The following is a 25,695-nucleotide window of genomic DNA, read 5'->3' as shown; positions in this document are numbered from 1 at the left end:
TCTTTTGTCGCTAATAATTCAGCTTCTCTTTTCAGCTAAAAATAACAAATGTGTGCTGCTTCAAGGAGGGAGCAGGTGACATGGTGATAATATTGCTACACTGACAGACTAGTTTGCTATCAGCCGGGGCGACTCAAATTTGTTTGATTCATTGATAATAATTAAATAAATATTTCAGACAAATAAGCTCTAGTGTCAGAAATAGTGATCATCAAACCATTACTGATTGCTACAAGAACCCACTTAGTTCATCAATGTCCATTAGGGAAGGAAATCTGCCATCCTTATCTGGACTGGCCAACATATGACTCCAGACCACAGCAATGTGATTAACTCTAAAATGGCTCTGCAAGCCATTCACCAAAGGGTAGTTAGGAATGCTATTAGTGGAGATTTACTCTACTTTGCCAGATGAAGGAAATACGGAGTCCATGTATAACACAGGGTGATGTTTAGATAATTATGGTAGATAAAACAAGTCAGCTAGGAAGTATGAATGTGTTCCTATTCAGGATAAAGCACAAGGGTGGTGCTGGAAAAGCACAGCAGTCAGGCAGCATCCTAGGAGCAGGAAAATCGATGTTTCAGGCAAAAGCTATTCATCAGGACTCGATTCCTGATGAAGGGCGTTTTGCCCGAAACGTCGATTTTCCTGCTCCTCGGATGCTGCCTGATCTGCTGTGCTCTTCCAGCACCACTCTAATCTAGACTTTAATCTCAAGCATCTGCAGTCCTCACTTTCACCTTAAGGTACAAGGGAGCAAGGGTGGCACTTATTTTAATGCAAGGAGCATTGTGAGTAAGGCAGATGAATGTATGAGTAACATATGGGGAGAAGACAGCATTGCTAACATAGAGGCATGACTGAGCGAGCGACAGGTCTGGTAGCTCAGTGTTTTGGGGCAGAGAGGCATGTAAAAGGTATGTGTTGGACTGTTGATTAAGGAACCAATTACTGCAATAAGGAAGGACGATAGCTTGAAAAGTTCCTCAACTGAGGCCACATGTGTAGGTTTTAAAAATAAAAGTGGGGGGGGGGGGGGGAGATATCACCTTGCTGGAGGGGTACTTAGGACTCCCAAACAGTCAGCGAGAGATAGAAACAGCTGGATCATAATTTGAGGGAACAAGTCTGGGTTTGTATTCCAGTGTCCATATGTCAGATTGTGGGGGGTGGCGAGCATTTTGCTGATAGTGATCATAACTCAGTCATATTTAAGATGGTAATGGATAGGCACAAAGACAAATTAGAAATAAATGTTCTGAAGTGAGGGAAGACTGATTTCAATATGATGAGGCAGAATCTGGCCAAAACAGACTGGGAGCAGCAACTTGCAGGGAAAAAAACCATTTCATGGGACAAAGTTAAAAATCACACAACTTCAGGTTATAGTGCAACAGGTCTATTTGGAAGTACTAGCTTTCAGAGCACTGCTCCTTCATCAGGTAACTCGTGGAGCAGGATCATAAGACTCAGAATTTATAGCAAAAGATCACAGTGTCATGTAATTAAAACGATATACTGAACAAACCCAGATTGCTGTTAGGTCTTCCATCTTTTAGAGTGGGTTGCAGGTTTTGGTTCATTATTATGTAAATCCCAGAACTTCTTTTAAGTTACATTCTTGAGATAATGTTTTAACCCAAAAAAAAGGTGACATCCCAGTTCAGACAATATATTAAGGCTGTGAGGTTAGAGTCTGTCTGCATCCCAATCTGGAGTCCGGACTGGTTCTATTTCCAAAGTACTTCATGGGAATCATTCAAAATGGTAAGGGTGAGAGGGCAGGACCAGCACATTCCCTTAAAGGTGAAGGATGGGCCAAAATGTCCATAAACCCTGACGGTCAAGGAATGGTCAGGATTGGCCAAGGATAAAGAGGGAATTGTATGGTAGGTCTCAAGGGCTCGGCATGGCAGAAACTCCAGAGTCAATTATAAAGTACAGGGAAAATGATAAAGATGCATGAAAATCACAAACATAAAATAAAGGAAAGGCCAAGGACATTTTATATGTACATTAGAGGGAAGAGGATAACTGGGAATAAAATGCGGCCAATTAGGGTCCAACGTGTAGGTGGAGTCAGAGAACATAGCTGAGGTTTAAGTGAGTGCTTTCCATCTGTATTAATTATTTAGACGTAGGTGTAGAAATCAAGGAGGGAGATTGTGACATACTTGAAAAAATTAGCATTGAGTGAGAGAAGATATGAGTGGTTTTAGCGGGTTTGAAAGTGTCTGAGTCCCCAGGCCCAGATAGAATGTATCCAAGGCTGCTGTGGGAGGCAAGGAAGGAGATTACAGAGGTCTGTGATGTTAACTTACAAATCCCCTCTGGGCACAGAAGGCTGAGGGAGAACTGGAGGTTAGCTAATGTGGTAGAATTGCTGAATGTAGGTGGTAGGGATAAGCCAGAAAACAGCTGAAAATATGTTGCTGGTCAAAGCACAGCAGGCCAGGCAGCATCTCAGGAATAGGGAATTCGACGTTTCGAGCATAAGCCCTTCATCAGGAATAAGCCAGAAAACTACTGGCTGGTGATTCCAATGTCAGTGGTAGGGAATATTGAAAAAATATTCTGAGGAACAGAATTAATCACCACTTAGAAAGGCAAAGATTAATGAAGGTAAGTCAGCATAGCTTTATAAGGGGGAGATTTTGTTTTCTAGGGTTGGTTAAGTTTTCCCAGGAGATGAGAGTAAAGCAGTAAGTGTTGTCAATATGGACCTCATAAGGCCTCTGATTATCTCTCACATTAGAGACCAATTGAGAGCCCAAGGGATCCATGCTATTTGGCAAACTGAATCCAAAATTGATTTTAATAACAGAAGGCAGAAGGTGATGGCCAAAAGATATTTTTGTGACTGGAAGCCTGTGTCCAGTAGCATATCACAAACTTTGTTGTTGGATCCCTTGTTATTTATAGTGTAAGTTAACTATTTAGATATGACCATAATTTGGTTACGTTTAGTTTAGCGATGGAAAGGAATAGGTACATGCCACAGGGCAAGAGTTATAGATGGGGGAAGGGCAATTATAATACGTTTAGGTGAGCCTTAGGAGGCATAAAATGAGGCACCAAAATGCAGGGGATGGGGATAGTCGAACTGTGAAGCTGGTTGAAGGAGCAGATATTGCACGTCTCTGATAGGTATGTCCCCGTCAGGCAAGGAGGAAGTGATAAGGTAAGGGAATCGTGGTTTACTATAAGAAATTGTATCTCTTGTTAAGTGGAAGAGGGAGGCTTATGTGACGCTGAGTCGTGATGTTTCAAATGAGGCAATGGAGAGTTTAGATTAGATAGGAAGGATTAAAGGGAGAGTTAAGAAGAGCAAAGAGAGGACATAAGCAGTCTTTAGTAATTAGAATAAAGGAGAACCCTCAAGCTTTCTATAGGTATGTGAGGAATAAAAGGACGACTGAGTAGGAATAGGCAAAAGTGAGGACTGCAGATGCTGGAAACCAGAGTCTAGATTAGAGTGGTGCTGGAAAAGCACAGTAGTTCAGGCAGCATCCGAGGAGCAGGAAAATCGACGTTTCGGGCAAAAGCCCTTCATCAGGAATAGTGGCAAGGTGCCTGTAGAGTGGAGCCTCCACCCTGAAGGTTCCCTGCCTCTATTCCTGATGAAGGAAACGTTGATTTTCCTGCTCCTCGGATGCTGCCTTATCTACTGTGTTTTTCCAGCACCACTCTAATCTAAACTAGGGTAGGAATAGGGCTAGCTAAACCCATGGACCCTGTGGAGATCGGAAAGGTGCTAAACGAATATTTCTCATTTGTTTTCACTCAGGTAAAGGAGAATATTGTAGAGGATAAGACTGAGATATGGGTATTAGACTTGAAAGGATTGAGGTTAGTAAGGAGGAGGTGTTATCAATTCTAGAACGTGTGAAAGTAGTCCCTTGGGCCAGATGGGATTATCCGAGGATTGTCTGGGAAGTTAGGGAGGAGATGGTGGAGCCTATGGTCTGGATCTTTGAGTCATCGTTGTCTATAGGTTTAGTACCAGAGGTCTGGAGGATTGCAAATGTTGTGCTCTTGTTCAAGAAGGGCAGTAGAGATGACCCAGGTAATTATAGACCAGTGAGCCTTAAGTCTGTTGTCAGAAAAGTTTTGGAAAGGATTATAAGAGATAAGATTTATAATCATCTAGCAAGCAACAATTTGATTTCAGAGTCAATATGGTTTCATCAAGCACAGGTCATGTGTCACAAATCTCATTGAGTTTTTTGAGAAGGTAACCAAGCATGTAGGTAAGGGTAGGGCAGTTGATGTGGTACACATGGACTTCAGAAAAGTTTTTGATAAGGTTCCACATGGCAGGCAGAGGCATGGGATTGAGGGTGATTTAGCAGTTTGGAGCTGCAAATGTGTTGCTGGTCAAAGCACAGCAGGTTAGGCAGCATCTCAGGAATAGAGAATTCGACGTTTCGAGCATAAGCCCTTCATCAGGAATAAGAGAGAGAGAGCCAAGCCGGCTGAGATAAAAGGTAGGGAGGAGGGACTAGGGGGAGGGGCGATGGAGGTGGGATAGGTGGAAGGAGGTCAAGGTGAGGGTGATAGGCCGGAGTGGGGTGGGGGCGGAGAGGTCAGGAAGAGGATTGCAGGTTAGGAGGGCGGTGCTGAGTTGAGGGAACCGACTGAGACAAGGTGGGGGGAGGGGAAATGAGGAAGCTGGAGAAATCTGAATTCATACCTTGTGGTTGGAGGGTTCCCAGGCGGAAGATGAGGCGCTCCTCCTCCAGCCGTCATGTAGTTGTGTTCTGCCGGTGGAGGAGTCCAAGGACCTGCATGTCCTCGGTGGAGTGGGAGGGGGAGTTAAAGTGTTGAGCCACGGGGTGATTGGGTTGGTTGGTTCGGGCGGCCCAGAGGTGTTCTCTGAAGCGTTCCGCAAGTAAGCGGCCTGTCTCACCAATATAGAGGAGGCCACATCGGGTGCAGCGGATGCAATAGATGATGTGTGTGGAGGTACAGGTGAACTTGTGGCGGATAAGGAAGGATCCCTTGGGGCCTTGGAGGGAAGTGAGTGTGGAGGTGTGGGCGCAAGTTCACCTGTACCTCCACACTCACTTCCCTCCAAGGCCCCAAGGGATCCTTCCTTATCCGCCACAAGTTCACCTGTACCTCCACACACATCATCTATTGCATCCGCTGCACCCGATGTGGCCTCCTCTATATTGGTGAGACAGGCCGCTTACTTGCGGAACGCTTCAGAGAACACCTCTGGGCCGCCCGAACCAACCAACCCAATCACCCCGTGGCTCAACACTTTAACTCCCCCTCCCACTCCACCGAGGACATGCAGGTCCTTGGACTCCTCCACCGGCAGAACACAACTACACGACGGCTGGAGGAGGAGCGCCTCATCTTCCGCCTGGGAACCCTCCAACCACAAGGTATGAATTCAGATTTCTCCAGCTTCCTCATTTCCCCTCCCCCCACCTTGTCTCAGTCGGTTCCCTCAACTCAGCACTGCCCTCCTAACCTGCAATCCTCTTCCTGACCTCTCCGCCCCCACCCCACTCCGGCCTATCACCCTCACCTTGACCTCCTTCCACCTATCCCACCTCCATCGCCCCTCCCCCTAGTCCCTCCTCCCTACCTTTTATCTCAGCCGGCTTGGCTCTCTCTCTCTTATTCCTGATGAAGGGCTTATGCTCGAAACGTCGAATTCTCTATTCCTGAGATGCTGCCTAACCTGCTGTGCTTTGACCAGCAACACATTTGCAGCTGTGATCTCCAGCATCTGCAGACCTCATTTTTTACTTAGCAGTTTGGACTCGAAACTGACTCTCTATAAGAAGGCAATGAGTGGTGGTTGATAGAAAATATTCTGCCTGGTGTCTGGTTACTAGTGGTGTGCCACAAGGATAATTTTTGGGACCACTGCTGTTTATCATTTTTATAAATAACTTGGACTCAGGCATAGGTAGATGGGTTAGTAAATTTTCAGGTGACACTAAAGTCGGTGGAGTAGTGGACAGTGTGGAAGAATGTTGCAGGTTGCAGGGGACTTGGATAAATTGCAGAATTGGATTGAGAGGTGGCAAATGGAGTTCAATGTAGAGGTGATTCACTTTGGGAAGAATAACAGGAAGGCAGAATACTGGTTCAATGGAAAAATTCTTGGTAGCGTGGGTGTGCAGAGGGATCTCTATTCCTGAGATGCTGCCTAACCTGCTGTGCTTTGACCAGCAACACATTTGCAGCTGTGATCTCCAGCATCTGCAGACCTCATTTTTTACCAGAGGGATCTGAGAGTCAATGTACATAGATCCCTGAAAGTTGCTACCCAAGTTGTTAGTGCTGTTAAGAAGGCATACGGTGTGTTAGGTTTTATTAATAGAAGGATTGAGTTCCAGAGCTGTGATGTCATACTGCAACTGTACAAAACCCTAGTGCGGCCTCACTTGGAATATTCTGTTTAGTTCTGATTGCTCCATTACAGGACAGATGTGGAAGCAATGGAAAAGGTGCAGAAGACATTTACCAGGATGTTGCCTGGTCTGGAGCGAAGGTCATATGAGGAAAGGCTGAGAGACTTGGGTCTGTTCTTATTGGAGAGAAGAAGGCTAAGAGGGGATTTATTCGAGACATACAGGATGATCAGAGGATGAGATAGGGTGAACAGTGAGTCTTTTTCCTGGGATGGTGACATCAGCTTATACGAGGGGGCATAGCTGCAAATTGAGGGGTGATAGATTTAAGACAGATATCAGAGGCAGGTTCTTTACTCAGAGTGGTAAGGGTGTGGAATGCCCTGCCTGCCAATGTAGTTAACTCAGCCACATTAGGGACATTTAAACAATCCTTGGATAAGAACATGGATGATGATGGGATAGTGTAGGGGGATGGGCTTAGATTAGTTCATCGAGGGCCGAAGAGTCTGTTCTGTGCTGTTTTATTCTATGTTCTACGTTCTAAGTCAACTCTGCATCCCCAGGGTCATGTATACTTTAATTACCCCCTCCCCGACCCCAGGGTCATGTATACTTTAATCAAGTTGCCCCTTACTCTTCTCAATTCCAGCGGACATCAGCTTTGCCAGGATTCTAAGCCCACACCATGAGGAACAAGGGATGTTGGAGCAGGACTGGACCATTCAAAGCTTGAACCCTCTCTGCCATTTGCTAAATTGTCCACCTCAACCCCATTCTCCCACACCATTCCTTGGTACTTCCTAACATCTAGAAATCTATCAATTTCTTTTCTTCAGCACGCCCAGTGACTGTGCCTCAGCACTTTCTGAGTGAAGGAATTCCTCCTGATCTCATAAATCATTCTCTTCTGATTCTGAGACTCATGATGCAGAGGTGCCAATGTCGTCCTGGGGTGGACAAATACAAAAATCACCCGTCAACAAATTATAATCCAACAGGTTTATTTGAAATCACAAGCTTTCAGAGTTTGTGATTTCAAATAAACCTGTTGGACTATAACCTGGTGTTGTGTGATTTTTGCCTTTATTCTGAGACTGGGTCCCCTGGTTCTAGATCTTTTTATGGGCCACAGTCCTTTTAATTGTCCACAATTAACTTGACGAATCCCCTCAGAGTTTAGTGTGTATTAACGAATTCGCCCATGATTGCTTCCCTAAACAGCCCAGCAAGCCACCTCATTTGTACCACATACTAGGTACCTCGTGATGATTAATAGAGGCCAGTGAAGCACATATTCCGAGAACTAATTAAAAATAAGGGACAAAACTAGTTAGAAGTCTAAATATAAGGCGACTGATTAATCAGGTCGGTGACAAGTGATATGTCTTGGAGTGTGTGATTGATCAATAAACGAATGCTTTTGGAGCCAATGATGAATAATGGAGGGCAGATGCTGTGTCTGTGCTTTACTACAGCCACTGGACTATGAGAGTAAGGGGAGATTCAACACCAGAGTGGCAGCAATCAACAAACACATTGATCCCCGATTCCTCAACCTCGGACCGTTTAAAGATATCACAAATGTCAAAATCAATGTGCTGGACGTCGATGAGCCGCCGGTCTCTGTGTCTCCTGAATACATTTTCAAGATTGAAGAAAACAGAGAGGCTGGTGCCTTTGTTGGGGTGGTGACAGCAAGGGACCCAGATGCAGCGAACAACTCAATCAGGTAGGTGATGCTTCAACTGAAGAGTCGATTGCCAATTCTGTGGAACAGCGTGGAAACTCCCCATCCGTCCCTGTGCGGATTGCAATTCCATTCTCAAAACTGAAAGAAAATTGCAATTGTTAAGCTATGCCACTTTAAACAATATAAAACATTCAAGTCGGTTTGTGAGAACCGCTGAATGGTTAGAGTGAGGACCATTATTAGCTTTTACGCGTTGCGTTTAATGGGGTTTCCAACATTTTCTCTAAGAAAATGATTGACTTCCAAGAGTCTCATTGCTTATTCATGACTGACATGATTGCGCTGATATTTCTTCTCATATTTCACCTCTTCTGGCATTGTCTGCTGTTTCTGTAAGTGGACTCAGGTGCAATGTGTCAAACCTATCTGTTCAAGTCAATAGAATTCTGGTGTCAATATTACAACAAACAAGACAGCAATATTAGGAGACGCACCAGACTTCTGTTGAGAACTGTGAACCAAGTGAGAGTGACACCATTTTCAGCTGTCCCTTAATATTGAAGTGTGTACTGATAGCACAGACAAAACTAACTGTGAAACACCATGCCAGACTCATTAGGTAAGATGTGGATGTGATGCAGAGGAAGCCATGACCAAGAATAAAGAGAATTTGGCCTGGACTTTGAAGTGTTTGTAGAACTGTTACTGTTCACCTTTTTTTTAAATGCCTGTGAAATTGATGTCAATTTCTGGAATCAACACAATAGACAATAGACAATAGGTGCAGGAGTAGGCCATTCAGCCCTTCGAGCCTGCACTGCCATTCATTATGATCATGGCTGATCATTCCTAATTAGTATCCTCTTCCTGCCTTATCTCCATAACACTTGATTCCACTATCTATGAGAGCTCTATCCAACTCTTTCTTAAATGAATCCAGAGACTGGGCCTCCACTGCCCTCTGGGGCAGAGCATTCCACACAGCCACTACTCTCTGGGTGAAGACGTTTCTCCTCATCTCTGTCCTAAATGGTCTACCCTGTATTTTTAAGCTGTGTCCTCTGGTTCGGCTCTCACCCATCAGCGGAAACATGTTTCCTGCTGCCAGAGTGTCCAATCCTTTCATAATCTTATATGTCTCAATCAGATCCCCTCTCAGTCTTCTAAACTCAAGCCCAGTCGCTTCAGTCTTTCAGTGTAAGGTAATTCCGCCATTCCAGGAATTGACCTCGTGAGCCTACGCTGCACTCCCTCAATAGCCAGAATGTCTTTCCTCAAATTTGGAGACCAGAACTGTACACAGTACTCCAGATGTGGTCTCACCAGGGCCCAGTACAGCTGCAGAAGCACCTCTTTGCTTCCATACTCAATCCCTCTTGTTATGAAGGCCAGCATGCTATTAGCCTTCTTCACTACCTGCTGTACCTGCTGTACCTGCATGCTTGCCTTCATTGACTGGTGTACAAGAACACCCAGATCTCTTTGTACTGCCCCTTTACCTAAATTGATTCCAGCGCAGTTAAACACAGTAATCCAGAAATTATTACCATTGACTCTGCTTCTCCATAGAGTTAGCAATCGCACAACACCAGGTTATAGTCCGACAGGTTTAATTGGAAGCACTAACGTTCAGAGCGGTGCAGTGCACTGTTCAGGTACAGAGGCGGCTGAGGTTAAAGAGTTTTCCATTTCAGCAGTATCCAATATGGTCACTGGAAGGCAGTCACTTTTTGAAGAGGTGGAAAACCACCATTGGATTGTAAATAGGATGAGGGTTGTCAATTAGCCTTGCTCGATGTCAGTCTGAATTTTGAAGGCCATCCTTTCCAGATCTCTGACTCAGACATACCATGAAACAGAGTCAAAACGCAGGGTGCTGGAAAAGCACAGCAGGTCAGGCAGCATCTGAGGAGCAGGCGAGTTGATGTTTCAGGCATAAGCCCTTCATCGGGAAGGGCTTATGCCCGAAACGGCGACTCTCCTGCTCCTCAGATGCTGTCTGACCTGCTGTGCTTTCCCATTACCACACTTTTCAACTCTGATCTTCAGCATCTGCAGTCCTCACTTTCTCCCTACTATGAAACAGTTGCACTTCTCCTGCCTCCTCATATTCGCAAAGATATTAGTGAAACCATTGGTTTTAAAATCTCATCACGGGATTAACAATTGTTAAAACATAGAACAGTAAAGGACAGAAACAAGCCCTTCGGCCCACCAAGTCTGTGCTAACCATTCTAATCTCAGCCTGTCTACCTGTGTATATTTATTAAGGAGTGACCTTCAACACTTAACCAAAGGTTACATCCTCATCGATTGCCACAACGGCTGCTCACATTCTGATCATTTGGTTCCCTTTTCCTGGCCATGCGCTCCCCTGTATTATGGAAACCACACTCCAGCTTCCCCAGGGTAATTTCCTGACCTCTAATCACAGTGAACTTCACTAATATCAACCCACACTCTCACCTTCACTAAAGGGGAGTAGACGGCCCTGTGATACTAACGTTAGTAATCCAGAGACCCAAATCATTTTCTGGAGACCGTGACAGAACTGTCCTCTGGGCAATTAAGGATGGTCAATAAATGCTTGCTTAGCCACCAATGAATGATTTTTTTTAAAAACTGCATCATCTGAGACTCACAGGATTTCTCTGAGTATGAGCTCCAGCATTTAGATTGGATTAGACTAGATTAGATTAGATTACTTAGTGTGGAAACAGGCCCTTCGGCCCAACAAGTCCACACCGACCCGATGAGCTCCAAGGACTTCCCCTAGCTTCTAAATGCACAGAATGGGTCACTGAATTCGAAATGCTCATTCAGTTTTCTCTCCATTGATGCTGTCAGACCTGCTGTGTTTCTCCATTTCTGTTTTTGCATGGTTTGAATCTAGTGGAAAGATCAGGCAGGCAATGAATGCCTAGTTGAGGAGTCCATAGAATGTTTTTGGGATAGTTTCTTCGAACAGCATTTGCTGAAACAACTCAGAGAACATGCTATTCCAAACCTGATTTTTTTGTAATATAATAGAATTAATTAATAACCTCAGAGTGAAGGCTCCTTTAGATAGCAGTGATCATAATATAGCTGAATTTCACATTCAGTTTGAGAAATAGAAGAGTGGCCCAAGACTAGGATTTTAAAACTTAAATGAGAACAATTATGAGGTTATGCTTAGAGTGAGCTAAAGTAAATTGACTTGGAGTTGCCGGTGTTGGACTGGGGTGGACAAAGTTAAAATTCACGTAACACCAGGCTACAGTCCGACAGTTTTATTTGTAAGCTCTTGCTTTCAGAGCGACGCTCCTTCATCAGGTGGTTGTGTGACTTTTAACAAAGTAAATTGAAGTAAAGATGGTTAAGAGCTAAGTCAATGGAGGTGGAATGGTGGCCATTTGAGGTAATATTTCAAAATAGTTACATTCTAACAAGAAAGGAAAGGTCCAAACAGAGGACCTACCAAATGTGGTTAACTAAATGAGATTAAAGATAGTATCAAACTTAAATGAAAATATATAATTGCGCAAAGACTGGTGAGTGAGATTATTGGACAGAATAGCAGAAACACCAAAGAGTGGCTAAAAGTTTAATAAGGAGGGAAAAGTTAGATTATAAGAGAAAACTAGTGAGTACTTTTACTGTGGATAAAGAGGCTCTGGTGATTGTACTGGACTTGGATATCTGGAAGACATTTGAGATGATACCACATCAAATAAAGAAAAATGAAAGCTCATGGTGTAGGGGGTAACATATTGGGTCAAAAATTGGCTAGCTAACAAAAAACAGACAGGAGGCATTAAAAAGTAATTTACAAGATGTAATGAATAGTGTGGCACAAGGATCATTGCTAGAGCATCAATTCCTTTTTACAACTTATAAAAGTGATTTGGATAAAGAGACCACAGACGTTCGCAACAAAATATTTTTCAATGAGACCCTCTCTCCTTCTCCTAAACTCCATGAATACAGGTTCAGTTGGCCCTATCTCTCCTCTTATGACAGATCTAGGAGAAAGTGAGGACTGCAGGTGCTGGGGCTCAGAGTCGAGAGTGTGGTGCTGGAAACACACAGCAGGTCAGGCAGCATCCGAGGAGTGGGAGAATGGAGTTCCAGGCACCCTGATGAAGGGCTTTCACCCGAAACTTGATTCCCCTGCTCCTCAGATGCTGTCTGACCTGCTGGGCCTTTCCTCTTATGAGAAATCCTCTTATGACTTGTGCCTCTTATGAGAAATCTACCAGTCTGAATAATTGTGGTGAACCTTTGCTGCAATCCCTCCAGAACAAGTAGGAAAACCGTAACTGTATACAATACTCCAGGTATGGTGTCACCAAGGCCCTGTGCAGCTGTAGTCCTTGCTCTTGGATTCAAAACCTCTTGCAGTGAAGGCCAAGATGCCAGTCACCTCCTGGACTGCTTGCTGTACCTGCATGCATGCTTCCACTGACTGGTGCACAAGGGCACCCAGGTCCCAATGTACGTCAGAATTTCCCAATCCAACATTATTTAAAAAGTACACTACAATTCTGTTTTTCAGACCAATGTGGAGAATTTCCCAATTATCCATATTACATTGTCAGAAGTCACTAGATTATTGTCCAATGGGTTTATTTGAAATCATAAGCTTTCAGAGTGCTGCTCCTTATTCAGGTGAATTAACTTCTGACTTTGTCCACCTCAGTCCAATGCTGGCACTTCCACACCATTTTATACAATAGCTTCAATGCATTTGCCCACTCACTCAGCCTGTCTAAATGATTATCTGAAGCCTCTTTACAATGTACACATGACTCACAACATCACCTATTTTTACGTTATTAACAAACTTGGTAATATTACATTGGTTTCCCTCATCCAAATCATTGGTCTATTGTTTAAAGAAGACTCATTTTACTGAAGGATTTCACCATGCATTCAGGGAAGTTTGCAAGAATACAAATGCAAGGGGAAAAAATTCAGCATTTATACCATTAAGAGAGAAGTGTGCTGATTGGTTGCTGTCTGGTAGAGGCATTGCCATTGATAATGCACCAATCAATTCTGATTGACAGTTAACTGCCAAGTATTGTTTTAACCTTTAAACCAGGCAAATTAACTCTGATTGGCCACAGCATTGCCTTGAGAACTGAACCAGTGAATGGCCGTCAATGGTGCTGTAGTAGTGAAATCACTGGCCTCGTAATCCATGAACTCTAAGGGAATTTTGCAGGGGTCTATGGTGGGTGTTGATTTCTGAATTTCATAAAAATTAAAACCTGAAGTAAAAGATAATTTATTGGTGACCATGTAGTCACTTTTGATTGTCATAAAATTCCATTTAATCCCCTGATTAGTTTTAGGAAATAAAATCTCCTATTCTGCATGTGACTCCAGACCTACAGCAACATCTTACCCTCTAGGCAATAAATGTAGCCTTAGCCAGCAATACTGACACCCTGGAAAGGATTTTGTTTCTAACAAAGACCTCAACCTGCAACAATAAACAGAAAGCAAGAAGATATTACAAATATCACGTGATATTGCCTGGAAAATGTCTGCCTAATTGTGAGTCCAGTCACATGCACAGCCAGAGCCAATGCTCTCCTCTCTCTTCTCTGAGTTTACAGCTGGGGCAACATTTCAACAATGATAGCAACATTGAAGAAGTATTTAGACAGACACATGAACAGGCAGGGAATAGAGGGATATAGACCACTTGCAGGCAAAGTTTAGAATGGTATCATGGTTGGCACAGACATGATGGACCGAAAGGCCTGATCCTGTTCCATGTTCAATGATGCAGTTCTTCATAAAATGTAGATGTCTGAGCTGTTGTTCCTCATTGAGACTTGGGTAGGTAACCTGCATCCTGAACCTCCAACCCCATCCTCAGGGTGAGGGACCTCTCCCTTTGTCCTCTCTCTTCCAGCTCTATGAGCCCAACTTGATTCATCATGTCATGATGCATCCAAAGAGGAATATGAGCTGGTGCATCCCTGTCTGGGAACAGCACCTCAGTGCAGAAACCTGTAGTCGGCAGAAACATCCTTCACCACCCGCTACACCACTCCCCGAAACTTGAAACTACTTTAGAAAGTACCTTCCACTTGTAGAAACATGGCAACAGTCAGGAAAAACACAACCACAAATTAACCCACACATTGTTGACCATCCCATTAAATAGCATTCACAGGGTCTTTCCTTCCATTTAGCCACCTATGATTACAAGAGAGAATTAGCTGAAGCATTGCACTCCATATTGACTCATTCCTGATGAAGGGTTTATGACCGGAATGTCGATTCTCCTGTTCCTTGGATGCTGCCTGACCTGCTGTGCGTTTCCAGCACCACTCTCTCAACTCTAATCTCCAGCATCTGCAGTCCTCGCTTTCTCCTACTCCATAATGACTCTCCGGGTATTACGTCAGCATTGTGGAATCATTGGTCCCAAGGCCTGCTTACTCTGCCTACTTCCACTGTATGGTGTCCAACCTCTTTCCCAGTATGGAATCTGGTATGACCCATCCGAAAAGTCGCGGCAAATTTGTTATAGTCCCAAAGGACCAAAGGACCACTCTCTCATTAGAGAGTGATTAGTTTTAAAAAAAATACAAAAGGGCTGTGGATGCTGTAAATCAGAAACAAAAACAGATGTTGCTGGAAAAGCTCAGCACATCAGTGAAGAGAAATCAAAGTTAACATTTCAGGTCCAGTGATCCTTCCTCAGTGATAAGTTTAACCTGAGGGGGAGAAGGTGGGACCTTCATGGTGAACTCAGTCCATACCTAAAAGTGTGGGCGTACATGGTTGCCGATGACATTTCCATGAAAACTATACTAATGGTTCCAAAAGAGGAATTACTACTATTTTAGGTTTTACATCTATAGAAGCATCACGTCATATTCAAAGTACAGTCCAACCAAGGTTCTATTGACGATAGAACATGTTAAAGGGGCTTTATGCAGCCTAGGGACCACTGGCCCTGTAGATTCCTTGAGAAACCCCTATCTTTTCCAGAGAAAAACTTTAAGTGGGTGAGGAATAGGTCACTTGGACAGCAACTTGGATCCTTTAAAACTTCGGGTTTCTGTACTCTTCCAAAAAGTGATGTTTGGGAAATGCTGAGGGAATTCTGCTCAACCCGCCTGAAAATCAGAATGTTTCACAGACAGCTAGTGCTGCTAAAGTGCCAAACCCCATGGGAGGAGGCTTGCTGGACTTGAGTGAATCAAATGCTTGTGAGTAAATTAATTTTGTCGGAAATGTCTGGCCAGTTGAGATTACACACAATATCCTTGACACCGGTATTCATATATGACTTTCTAGCACCTGGTTATGGAGCTGAGAGAGATAAAATCTGAATTCTTCTGTGTAAATTGGGCAGGTATTCCCTTGATCATCGTCGTGCCAGATCTTTCAATGTTGATGCAAAGAATGGAACCATAACCACATTACAACCCCTTGATCGTGAGGAGATCCCTTGGTACAACTTAACCATCTCAGCATCAGAAGCAAGTAAGTCCCTGATGTATTCATGTGAAATTCATCAAATAACATGTATTATTTCTCATTTTCCTTGTAACCTATTCAATACTTTTCATAGTAATCTCTCATGCTTGGGTCTTATATTTGAAAGCTGAAAATGTGTTGCTGGAAAAGCGCATCAGGATGAAGGGCTTATGCCCGAAACATCGAATTTCCTGTACCTTGGATGCTGCCTGACCTGCTGCGCTTTTCCAGCAACACATTTTCAGCTCTGATCTCCAGCATCTGCAGACCTCACTTTCTCCTCTTATATTTGAAACCCATGTTATGGCCATTGTTTCCATGGGTTTGTTGCCCGAAATGTTGATTCTCCTGCTCCTCGGATGCTGTCTGATCTGCTGTGCTTTTCCAGCGCCACACTCTTGACTCTAACCTCCAGCATCTGCAGACCTCACTTTCACCTAGTTCCTTCATTCTAATGGGCATGAACACCAGAGTGTACAGAACCAGTGTGGGCAGGTGGAGTTAAAATAAATATGAGCCATGATCCTGTGAAAAGATCTTGAAAGTTTATGGGGCTGAATGGCCTCCTTTGTTTTGACTTGATTTATTATTGTCACATGTACCTAGGTAGAGTGAAACGTTTTGTTTTGCAGGCAGATCATACTGTACGATGTGGTTTAGGGTATTAGAATACAGTGAGGAATACAGTGGTACTCCTGCAGACAAGGTGCCCAAAGAGCAAGATCAACATTAAATTTGAGAGGTCCATTTAGAAGCCTAATAACAGCGGGAAAGGAGCTGTTCTTGAATCTGTTGATACAAGTATTTAGGCTTTTGCACCTTCTGCTGATGGATGAGGTTGAAAGAGACTATAGCTGGGAAGGGAGGGGTCTTTAATAACATTGGCTACCTTTCTGAGGCAGTGAGAAGTCTAGATGGAGTCAGCTTGGACGGGAGGATGGTTTGTGTGATGGACTGGGCTGTGTTCACAACTCTCTGTAGTTTCTTACTCTCTGGGTGGAGCAGCTGCCGTACCAAGCCAAGGTGTATCCAGATGGAATGCTAGATTTCTCAGTCAAGTATTTATTTCTCTGTTTGTTCGCCCTGCTCAGTTGCCAAGTTACAAGAAATAAGAGAAATATGCATTTTATGCACAAATTTAATTTCTCCAATTTCAATAGTCTTCACAGCTGCAATTAGCTGGAGGGATATAGATTAGATTAGATTAGATTACTTATAGTGTGGAAACAGGTCCTTCGGCCCAACAAGTCCATACCGACCCGCTGAAGCGCAACCCACCCATTCCCCTACATTTACCCCTTTACCTAACACTACGGGCAATTTACCATGGCCAATTCACCTGACCTGCACATCTTTGTGACTGTGGGAGGAAATCGGAGAACCCGGAGGAAACCCACACAGACAAGGGGAGAATGTGCAAACTCCACACAGTCAGTTGCCTGATTTGGGAATTGAACCCGGGTCTCTGGCGCTGTGAGGCAGCAGTGCTAACCACTATGCCACCATGCCGCCCACTGATGCGCCTTCTCAAATTGAGTTCATTCTGTCACTGTAATTTATTTTTCACCCCACTATATTTCCTACAAATAAAAGATATACAGAGTACGAGAGCAGGGAGGTGATGCTGAACTTGTATAAAACTCCTGATAGACCTCAGCTGGATATCTGTGGACACCACATTATTAGATTCCCTACAGTGTGGAAACAGGCCCTTCGGCCCAACAAATCCACACCAACCCTCCGAAGAGTAACCCACCCAGTCCCATTTCATTCTGAATGATGCACCGAACGCTATGGCCAATTCACCTAACCTGCACATCTTTGGATTGTGAGAGGAAACCGGAGCACCCGGAGGAAACCCACACAGACACTTGGAGAATGTGCAAACTCCACACAGAGAGTTGCCCGCGGCTGGAATCGAACCTGGGACTGTGGGGCTGTGAGGCAGCAGTGCTAACCACTGAGCCACCGTGCCACCCCATGGAAAGATGTGAATTCATGGGAGAAGGAGTAGAAGCAACTTAGAATAGCAGTTCCAGGAATGATAAGCTTCAGTTATGAGGATAGCTTGAAGATGTGCAGGTTAGGTGAATAGGCCATTCTAAATTGCCCATAATGTTCAGAGGTATGTAGGCTAGATGCATTAGTATTAGAGTAATAGGGGAATGGGCCTGGGTGGGACACTCTTCGGAGGGCCGGTGTGAATGTGTCGGCTAATGGGCCTGTTTCCACACTGTAGGGATTCTATGATTCTATGATCTAAGTTGGGAGTAATCTCCTTGGAGAGAAGAAGGCAAAACAAAAGATTTGATAGAAGTTTTCAAATTCATGTATGGAATGAATGGAATAGGTAGGGAGACGATGTTCCCATTCAACTACGGAGTAAGAACAGGAGCACATAGATTTAAAGTGATCTGTAAAAGGAGCAAGGATGATGTGAGAAAATAAATCTTTTCACACAGCGAGTGGTTAGGGTATACAATACACTGCCTGGAAAAATGGTGGAGGCGGGTTTAACTGAGGCATTCAAGACCGGCATTGGATAAAAACAATGTGCAAAGGTTTTGGGACAAAGTAGGAAATTGGCACGAGGTGGAGATGCTCATTTGAAGAGCAGGTGTAGGCACAACGGGCTGAATGGCCTCTTTCTACACTGTAACACTTCTATGATCCTGTCTTGCACACTCAATGATCCAAGGCTCCAATCATTGGCTTCAGATCATCCAAGTTCATCCTTCTCTCATGACCTTGTGCATTGTTCAGCTTCCTCAAGAGAAATGCCTCCCATTATGCTCAGAAAGTAACGTTATGTTTGTCACCCACTGAAGTAATTGTAATGAGGTTGGCTAAGTGGACCTCATAGAATATGAGTTCCCTGATTGGGTCTGTTAATTTGGTCCAATTGCAGAGACCTGGCTGACAGATATAAACAGGAGTGTCAGAGGTTCATTTCACTCTGAGAGCTGGATCTGAGGAAGCTGGATCCGTGCGAAGGACTCTCCATGTGTCGATAAAGAGGGACTTGGTGACAGGGTGCTGGCCTCTGTGGAGTTATTTCACCCTTCCCTCTCCCTCCCAAACACACTCTATTTCTTGCTTTGTAAACCTGGCTGTCAGTAAAGTCAACCCATTTTTAACCATTTACATTCCAATTAGCACCCTAATAACCATTAACCTCTCTCTCAGCTTCCCATTAATGGTCTTTTTGTTGCTGTCATCACCATGAACACCACCCCTTCTCAGATATTTCAGTTCTGACAAAACATCATTGGACTGGAAATATTAACTCTTTTTTTATCTCTACAGATGCTGCCAAACTTGCTGAGTTTTTCCAGCACTTTCTGGTTTTCACACAATGATTGTTTTTTGTGGCTAATATGGGGCCAGTACAGTGGCTCAGTGGTTAGCACTGCTGCCTCACCGCACCAGGGACCCCGGTTCAATTCCAGCCTCGGCTGACTGTCAGTGTGGAGTTTGCACATTCTCCCTGTATCTGCGTGGGTTTCCTCCGGATGCTCCAGTTGCCTTCCACAATCCAAAGATGTGCACGTTAGGTGAACTGGCTATGCTAAATTGCCTGTAGTGTAGGTTATGATTCAGGGGTAAGTGTAGGGGAATGGGTTTGGCTATGTTACTTTTTGGAGAGTTGGTGTGGACTTGTTGGGCCGAAGGGCCTGTTTCTTCACTGTAGGGATTCTAATTCTAATTGCTTAGAGTAGCTTTATATTCCATATTTTTCAGAAAACAATGAACTGAATCTAAGTCCCCTATAACTGCCCTGGTGGGATTCAGACCCACATCTACAACAGCATTATTTAAGAGGCATTTAAACAGAGACATGAGCAGGCAAAGAATAGAGGGTTACGGATCATGTGCAGGCAGTTGGGATTAGTTTATGATTTGGATAGCTAAGTTTGATACCTCTAGGGAGGTCCTCAACTGGAACCTTGGGTTCATGTCACATTACAGGTGATCACCATTGCACTACACACACACACACAGATATTCCTACACACACACACACACACACACACACACACTCTCACATACACAGGGGCACAGGTACACACAGACACGCACACAGACACCCACACACACTCCCACACTCACACATGCACCCCCTCACAGACTTAAGACACTCTGCACTCACTACACACACACACACTTTCTCACACTCACAACCCCCACCCCAGACAGACAGACACAGACAGACAATGACCCACATGCACACATATATTTTGTGGGGTGAATTTGTACTTGCCGGGTTACATTGTACTTTGCTCAAAAACTGCAGGAATTCATGTAGAACTTTGAGCTCAAAAACTGCATGAATTTATGTAAAACTCCGTTATCTCACTTTTTAGATTAGAATCAATCTAAACATCATGGCACAGGCAGAGAAGACAGGAGGCCAACACCTTCAACATATTGTCTAGCTATCACCATTGTTAGCAGCTAACCCGAGAATGCAACTTTTAGAAAAAGATTTTGTGATTTACACATGAAAGAAGTGAAACTATCACTGTTTTCTAACAGATGAAAGGCTTAACAGACAATCAAATTTTCAATGTATAATTTCAGTTACATCACACTGTAAACTTTTGCTATAAATTCTGTGTTACGATCAAGCCCTCCACTATCACCTGATGAAGGAGCGTCACTCTGAAAGCTAGTGTGCTTCCAATTAAACCTATTGGACTATGACCTGGTGTTGTGTGATTTTTAAGTTTGGATTAGTTTAGAATAACCCACAGACATGATGGGCCTGTGCTGTTACATGCTCTATGTATCAAAGCAAAATCCTGAATGGGTTGATTACTAGGCCAGCAGTGTTACCATTATACCATCATCACCCCAGTGAAAGTTGATTGACTCACTTTGCGGAAATGATCTGCAGGCATAAGTGAACCTACACTTGATGCTTATCCTCTCGATTATTCACATTTCCTCCAGGTAACCCGAAGAAAGTGACTTCAGTCTCGGTGCATATTCAGGTTCTCGATGTCAATGATCATCCTCCAGCGTTCCCAGTTTCATACGAAGCATTTGTCTGTGAAAACGCAAAGCATGGGCAGGTAAGGACTCCCTGGGAATGTGAGATAGTCCTCGTCATTGTAATAAAACAAAGAACAGCAGATGCTGGCGATCTGAAGCATAAACAGAAATTGCAGAAGGCTCTGTCAAAAGACAAGAAATGTTAGCGCTGCTTTCTTGCCACAGATGCTGCCAGACATGCTGAGTTTCACTAGCAGTTTCTGTTTTTATTTTGGCTGTAATGTTGTTACATTGTGGAAATGCATAACAGCTCAAGCTCCCACTTCCTACTTTGACCAGGTGATGTATGCTACTCCTGATACAGTTGTATTTCTTTTAACAGCACGGAGACAGGCCCTGGGCCATGCCTATCAAAATATCCATCCACACTAGCCCCATTTCCCTGCACTTGGCCCATATCCTTCTAATCCTTTCCTATCCATGTATTTGTTCAAATACCTTTTAAATGATGTTAATGGACCCGCTTCACCCACGTCCACAGGCAGCTCATTCCATATGTGTACCACCCTCAGTGTAAAAAAGTTGACCCTCAGGTTCCCTTTTATTCTTTCCCCTCTAACCTTAAACTGATGCCCTCTAGTCTTCAATTTCCTCAATCCTGGGAAAAAGATGGAGTGCATCCACTCTCTCCGTGGCTTGTTTGAAACGTAAAGGGTTCCCAGCAAATGTAGTGGTTGGGGATTTTTCCATTTTCGAGCTCAGTCCGACGAGATTTCCTACCAATGTTGCAACTTTGTTTTCAATGGTCTCAATGGCTGGGCCAGAATTTATTACCCATCCCTAACCCCCATCCTTTGCTCGCTGAGCTGTAGGTTTGATATCCAGACATTTCATTACCCGGCTAGGTAACATCATCAGTGGTGACCTCCAAGTGAAGCGAAGCTGCTGTCTCCTGCTTTCTATTTATATCTTTCTCCTGGATGGGGTTCCTGGGGTTTGTGGTGATGTCATTTCTTGTTCGTCTTCTGAGAGGTTGATAGATGGCATCTAGATCTATGCGTTTGTTTATGGCGTTGTGGTTGGAGTGCCAGGCCTCTAGGAATTCTCTGGCATGTCTTTGCTTAGCCTGTCCCAGGATAGATGTGTTGTCCCAGGTGAAATGGTGTTTTTTTTTCATCCGTGTGTAGGGCTATAAGGGAGAGGGGTTCGTGTCTTTTTGTGGCTAGCTGGTGTTCGTGTATCCTGGTGGCTAACTTTCTTCCTGTTTGTCCTACGTAGTGTTTGTGGCAGTCCTTGCATGGGATTTTGTAGATGGTGTTGGTTTTGTCCATGGGTTATACTGGGTCTTATAAGTTTGTTAGTTTTGTTTGAGAGTGTTGGTGGGTCTGTGGGCTACTAGGATTCCGAGGGGTCTCAGTAGTCTGGCTGTCATTTCTGAAACTCTTTGATGTATGGTAAGGTGGTTCGGGTTTCTGGCTGTGTTAGTCTGCTTGTGGTGGTTTGTTCCTGAGTAATCTGCGCACTGTTTTTGAGTATCCGTTCTTCTTGAATACATTGTATAGGTGGTTCTCCTCTGTTTTTCAAAGTTCGTCTGTGCTGCAGTGTGTGGTTGGCTCATTGGAATAGTGTTCTGATACAGCTTCGTTTGTGTGTGTTGGGATGGTTGCTGGTGTAGTTCAGTATTTGGTCAGTGTTTGTCGGTTTTCTGTATACGCAGGTTTGTAATTCTCCCTTGTCCTTTTTTTCTACTGTGACGTCCAGAAATGCGAGTTTGTTGTCAGTTTCTTCATCCTTGGTGAACTTTATGCCTGTGAGGGTGTTGTTGATGATGTTAAATGTCTCTTCTATCTTGTTTTGTTTTGTGATGACAAAGGTGTCATCTATGTAGCGGACCCAGATTTTTGGTTTAATGGTTGGTATGGCTGTTTGTTCTAGTCTTTGCATTCCCGCTTCTGCTATGAATCCTGATAGCGGAGATCCCACGGGTGTGCCGTTGGTTTGTTTGTAGACTATGTTGTTGAAAGTTAAGTGGGTGGTAAGGCACAGGTCCACTAGCTTCATGATATTTTTGTTGGCAATGTGATTGATGGTGGTTGGGGTGTGTGTGATGGTTTGTTCTAAAAGTGTAGTGAATATTTCCTTTGCTAAGTCGCTGTTGATGGAGGCGATCAGTGAGGTTACTTCGATTGAGATCATTGCTTCATCTTCCTCTATTTTGGTGTTTTTGATGATTTTTAGGAATTCCTGGGTGGAGTGTGGAGTGCTGTGACTCTTCTACTAGGTACTTCAGTCTCGCATGTAGTTCTTTGGCCAGTCTGTTAGTTGGTGTTCCGGGTAGTGAGACTATGGGTCTGAGGGCGGCTCCTGGTTTACTGATTTTTGGTAGTCCGTAGAATCGTGGGGTGTTGGTCCCGTCGGGTATCATTTTATGGAATTCCGTCTTGTTTAATTGTCCGGAATTGTGTGATTTTCTTCAGAGATATGTAGTTTTGTGTCCTAATTGTGGGGTCGGGTCTAGCACCACCTTTTGGTAGGTGTTGGTGCCTGCATTGGCTTTCTCTGTGTAGTCCCTTCTGTTCAGGATGACAGTGAGCTGACTTTTGTCTGCAGGTAATATAACGATGTTTTTGTCTTTTTTGAGGTTTTCTAGGGCATTCTTTTCTTGTGTGTTCAGTTTGTTTCCTTCCCTTTTTCAGCTCAGAGTCGGTGCAACTGTCCGTCTGATCGTTTGTTGTGTTTCTTCTGTGAGTTTGTTGTCCTTCAATGTGGTTTCTAATGCCGCGAGGAAATCCTTCTTGTCAGCGTCTCGGTAATTGAAATTTAATCCTTTGACTAGAACCGCTTCTTCTGTGCTTGATAGGGTCCAAGTTGATAAGTTCTTTATCCATGCCCCTGTGTTATCAGTTTTGTCTTTTTTTGTGACTTTGTCAAGTTTTTTCTTCAGGTCCCAATTTTTCTTTATCTGTGTTTGTCGTTGTTTGGTGGTTATGGCTCGTTCTACCACGTCTGTCCATTCTTGATTTGTTGCTTCTTTGAATACAGGTTTTTGGTGTGCAGTTTCCCCATTTGCATTTTCGGTGTCTGTGGTGGGCGTCATTGATTAGTTCTCGGAGCATTCTGCAACCATTTCGTTATTAAACTTCTGGCTTGAGGTGTTTTTATCAGGGGTTTATATTGGAGACATTCATGCAGGAAGTACAGTTGTTCACGGGTGGAACTCTCTCGGATGGCATTCCTTTCTCATCTTCGGGCCAGTTGTAGCGTGTTGCGCCCAAAGGTTTTCGCAAAGTTTGTAGCTCAGGTTGAGGTCTAGGGTGTAGGTTTGCTCGCTGAGCTGTTGGTTTGATATCCAGATGTTTCATTACCTGGCTAGGTAACATCATCAGTGGCGTCCTCCAAGTGAAGCGAAGCTGTTGTCTCCTGCTTTCTATTTATATGTTTGTCCTGGATGGGGTTCCTGGGGTTTGTGGTGATGTCATTTCCTGTTCGTTTTCTGAGGGGTTGATAGATGGCATCTAGATCTATGCGTTTGTTTATGGCGTTGTGGTTGGAGTGCCAGGCTTCTAGAAATTCTCTGGCATGTCTTTGCTTAGCCTGTCCCAGGATAGATGTGTTGTCCCAGTGGAAATGGTGGTTTTTTTCATCCGTGTGTAGGGGTAAGAGGAAGAGGGGGTCATGTCTTTTTGTGGCTAGCTGGTGTTTGTGTATCCTGGTGGTTAACTTTCTTCCTGTTTGTCCTACGTAGTGTTTGTGGCAGTCCTTGCATGGAATTTTATAGATGACGTTGGTTTTGTCCATGGGTTGTAAGGGTCTTTTAACTTTGTTAGTTTTTGTTTGAGAGTATTGGTAGGTTTGTGTGCTACTAGGATTCCAAGGGGTCTTAGTAGTCTGGCTGTCATTTCTGAAACTTCTTTGATATATGGTAAGGTGGTTAGGGTTTCTGGCTGTGTTTTGTCTGCTTGTCTTGGTTTGTTCTTGAGGAATCTGCGCACTGTATTTTTTGAGTAACACAGTGTTTTTTTGAGAAACACAGCCTGCTCACACTGGCCTACCTGCTGAATAGGCTGAATTGATCTCATCCGGCCTGGAGCTGAGGTGGTTGCTGCTCAGGTGAGATGAGGATTTTCATCAATCACTTCAGTATTTCAATAGACATCAGGGCCTTTCCACCCAGAACCTGGTTCCTGTGGTGGTGGAAAGCTGGGGGGTAGCTGCCTATTGCCAAGCCCCTCTGACATACTTGCCACCTTCTCCAGGAGAGTAAAGTTCTATCCATTAAACAATGGGAAGGATGCGCTCAGTGGTCCTCAGGCCCCTGCAGTGAGGGTAAGTGTGAGACAGACACACTGGGAGGACTTTGTTTGGAATGGAATTATGGAATCGTAGAGATCTACAGCACAGGGAAAGATCCTTTGGCCCATCGATTCAGCACCTGTCATAAACTGACTATTTCAATTCTGTATCCCGACACGTGAACCATAACCTTCAATACCTGGGCATTGTAAGTGCAGTTGATGAATTGGTCAATCTCCAACCAGTAAATGTAACAAGAGAGGTGGTGTGGGGGAGGTAGAGATTTATGGGCAGTGGGTGTAGTGAGGGGTGGAAATCATGCTGCAGTTGGTGTCAGGTGGGTAGATGGAGTCTATTACCTGGAGCGCTAGTGTCCTTTTTCTGCCAAAAAGTACCCCCTACATATAGATGACCTGCTGTTAGTCTCCCTGACCCTAGGGAAAAGATCTTTTGCTATTCACCTTATCTATGCCCATCATTGTGTTACAAACCTCTGCAAGGTAACCCCTGAAACCTTCCACGCTCCAGGGGAAAAAGTCCCAGCCTATCCAGCATCTCCTGGAAACTCAGACCCTCCAATCCTGGTAACATCCTTGTCAATCTTTTCTGTGCCCATTCCAATTTACTAATATCCTTCCTAATGAACATTGCCTGGACTTCCTCCAATGTCAGTGCATTTTTCCTCAGAGGAGGGACCGGAAACTGATTACAGTATCCCAGCTGGGTCAAAAAGGTGTGGTGCCAGAAAAGCACAGCCCGACAGGCAACATCTAAGGATGTGCTTTTCCAGCACCACACTTTTTGACTCTGATCTCCAGCATCTGCAGTCCACACTTTCTCCTGAGTGG

The 25,695-nt window shown here is 44.1% G+C and overlaps 1 protein-coding gene across 1 annotated transcript in view; it reads left to right on the top strand.

The window, feature by feature from the left end:
• LOC132815252 (cadherin-7-like) overlaps positions 1-25,695 on the top strand; it is a 96,185-nt gene that overhangs the window by 43,938 nt on the left and 26,552 nt on the right. The window contains exons 6-8 of the mRNA XM_060824066.1: positions 7,857-8,110; positions 15,435-15,565; positions 20,513-20,634. Of these exons, the coding sequence (XP_060680049.1) occupies positions 7,857-8,110; positions 15,435-15,565; positions 20,513-20,634 (507 nt within the window). The remainder of the gene's footprint in view (positions 1-7,856; positions 8,111-15,434; positions 15,566-20,512; positions 20,635-25,695) is intronic.

Source organism: Hemiscyllium ocellatum, chromosome 4 (assembly GCF_020745735.1).
Source record: "Hemiscyllium ocellatum isolate sHemOce1 chromosome 4, sHemOce1.pat.X.cur, whole genome shotgun sequence".
Lineage (NCBI taxonomy): Eukaryota > Metazoa > Chordata > Chondrichthyes > Orectolobiformes > Hemiscylliidae > Hemiscyllium > Hemiscyllium ocellatum.
This window is presented reverse-complemented; position numbering and strand designations above follow the sequence as displayed.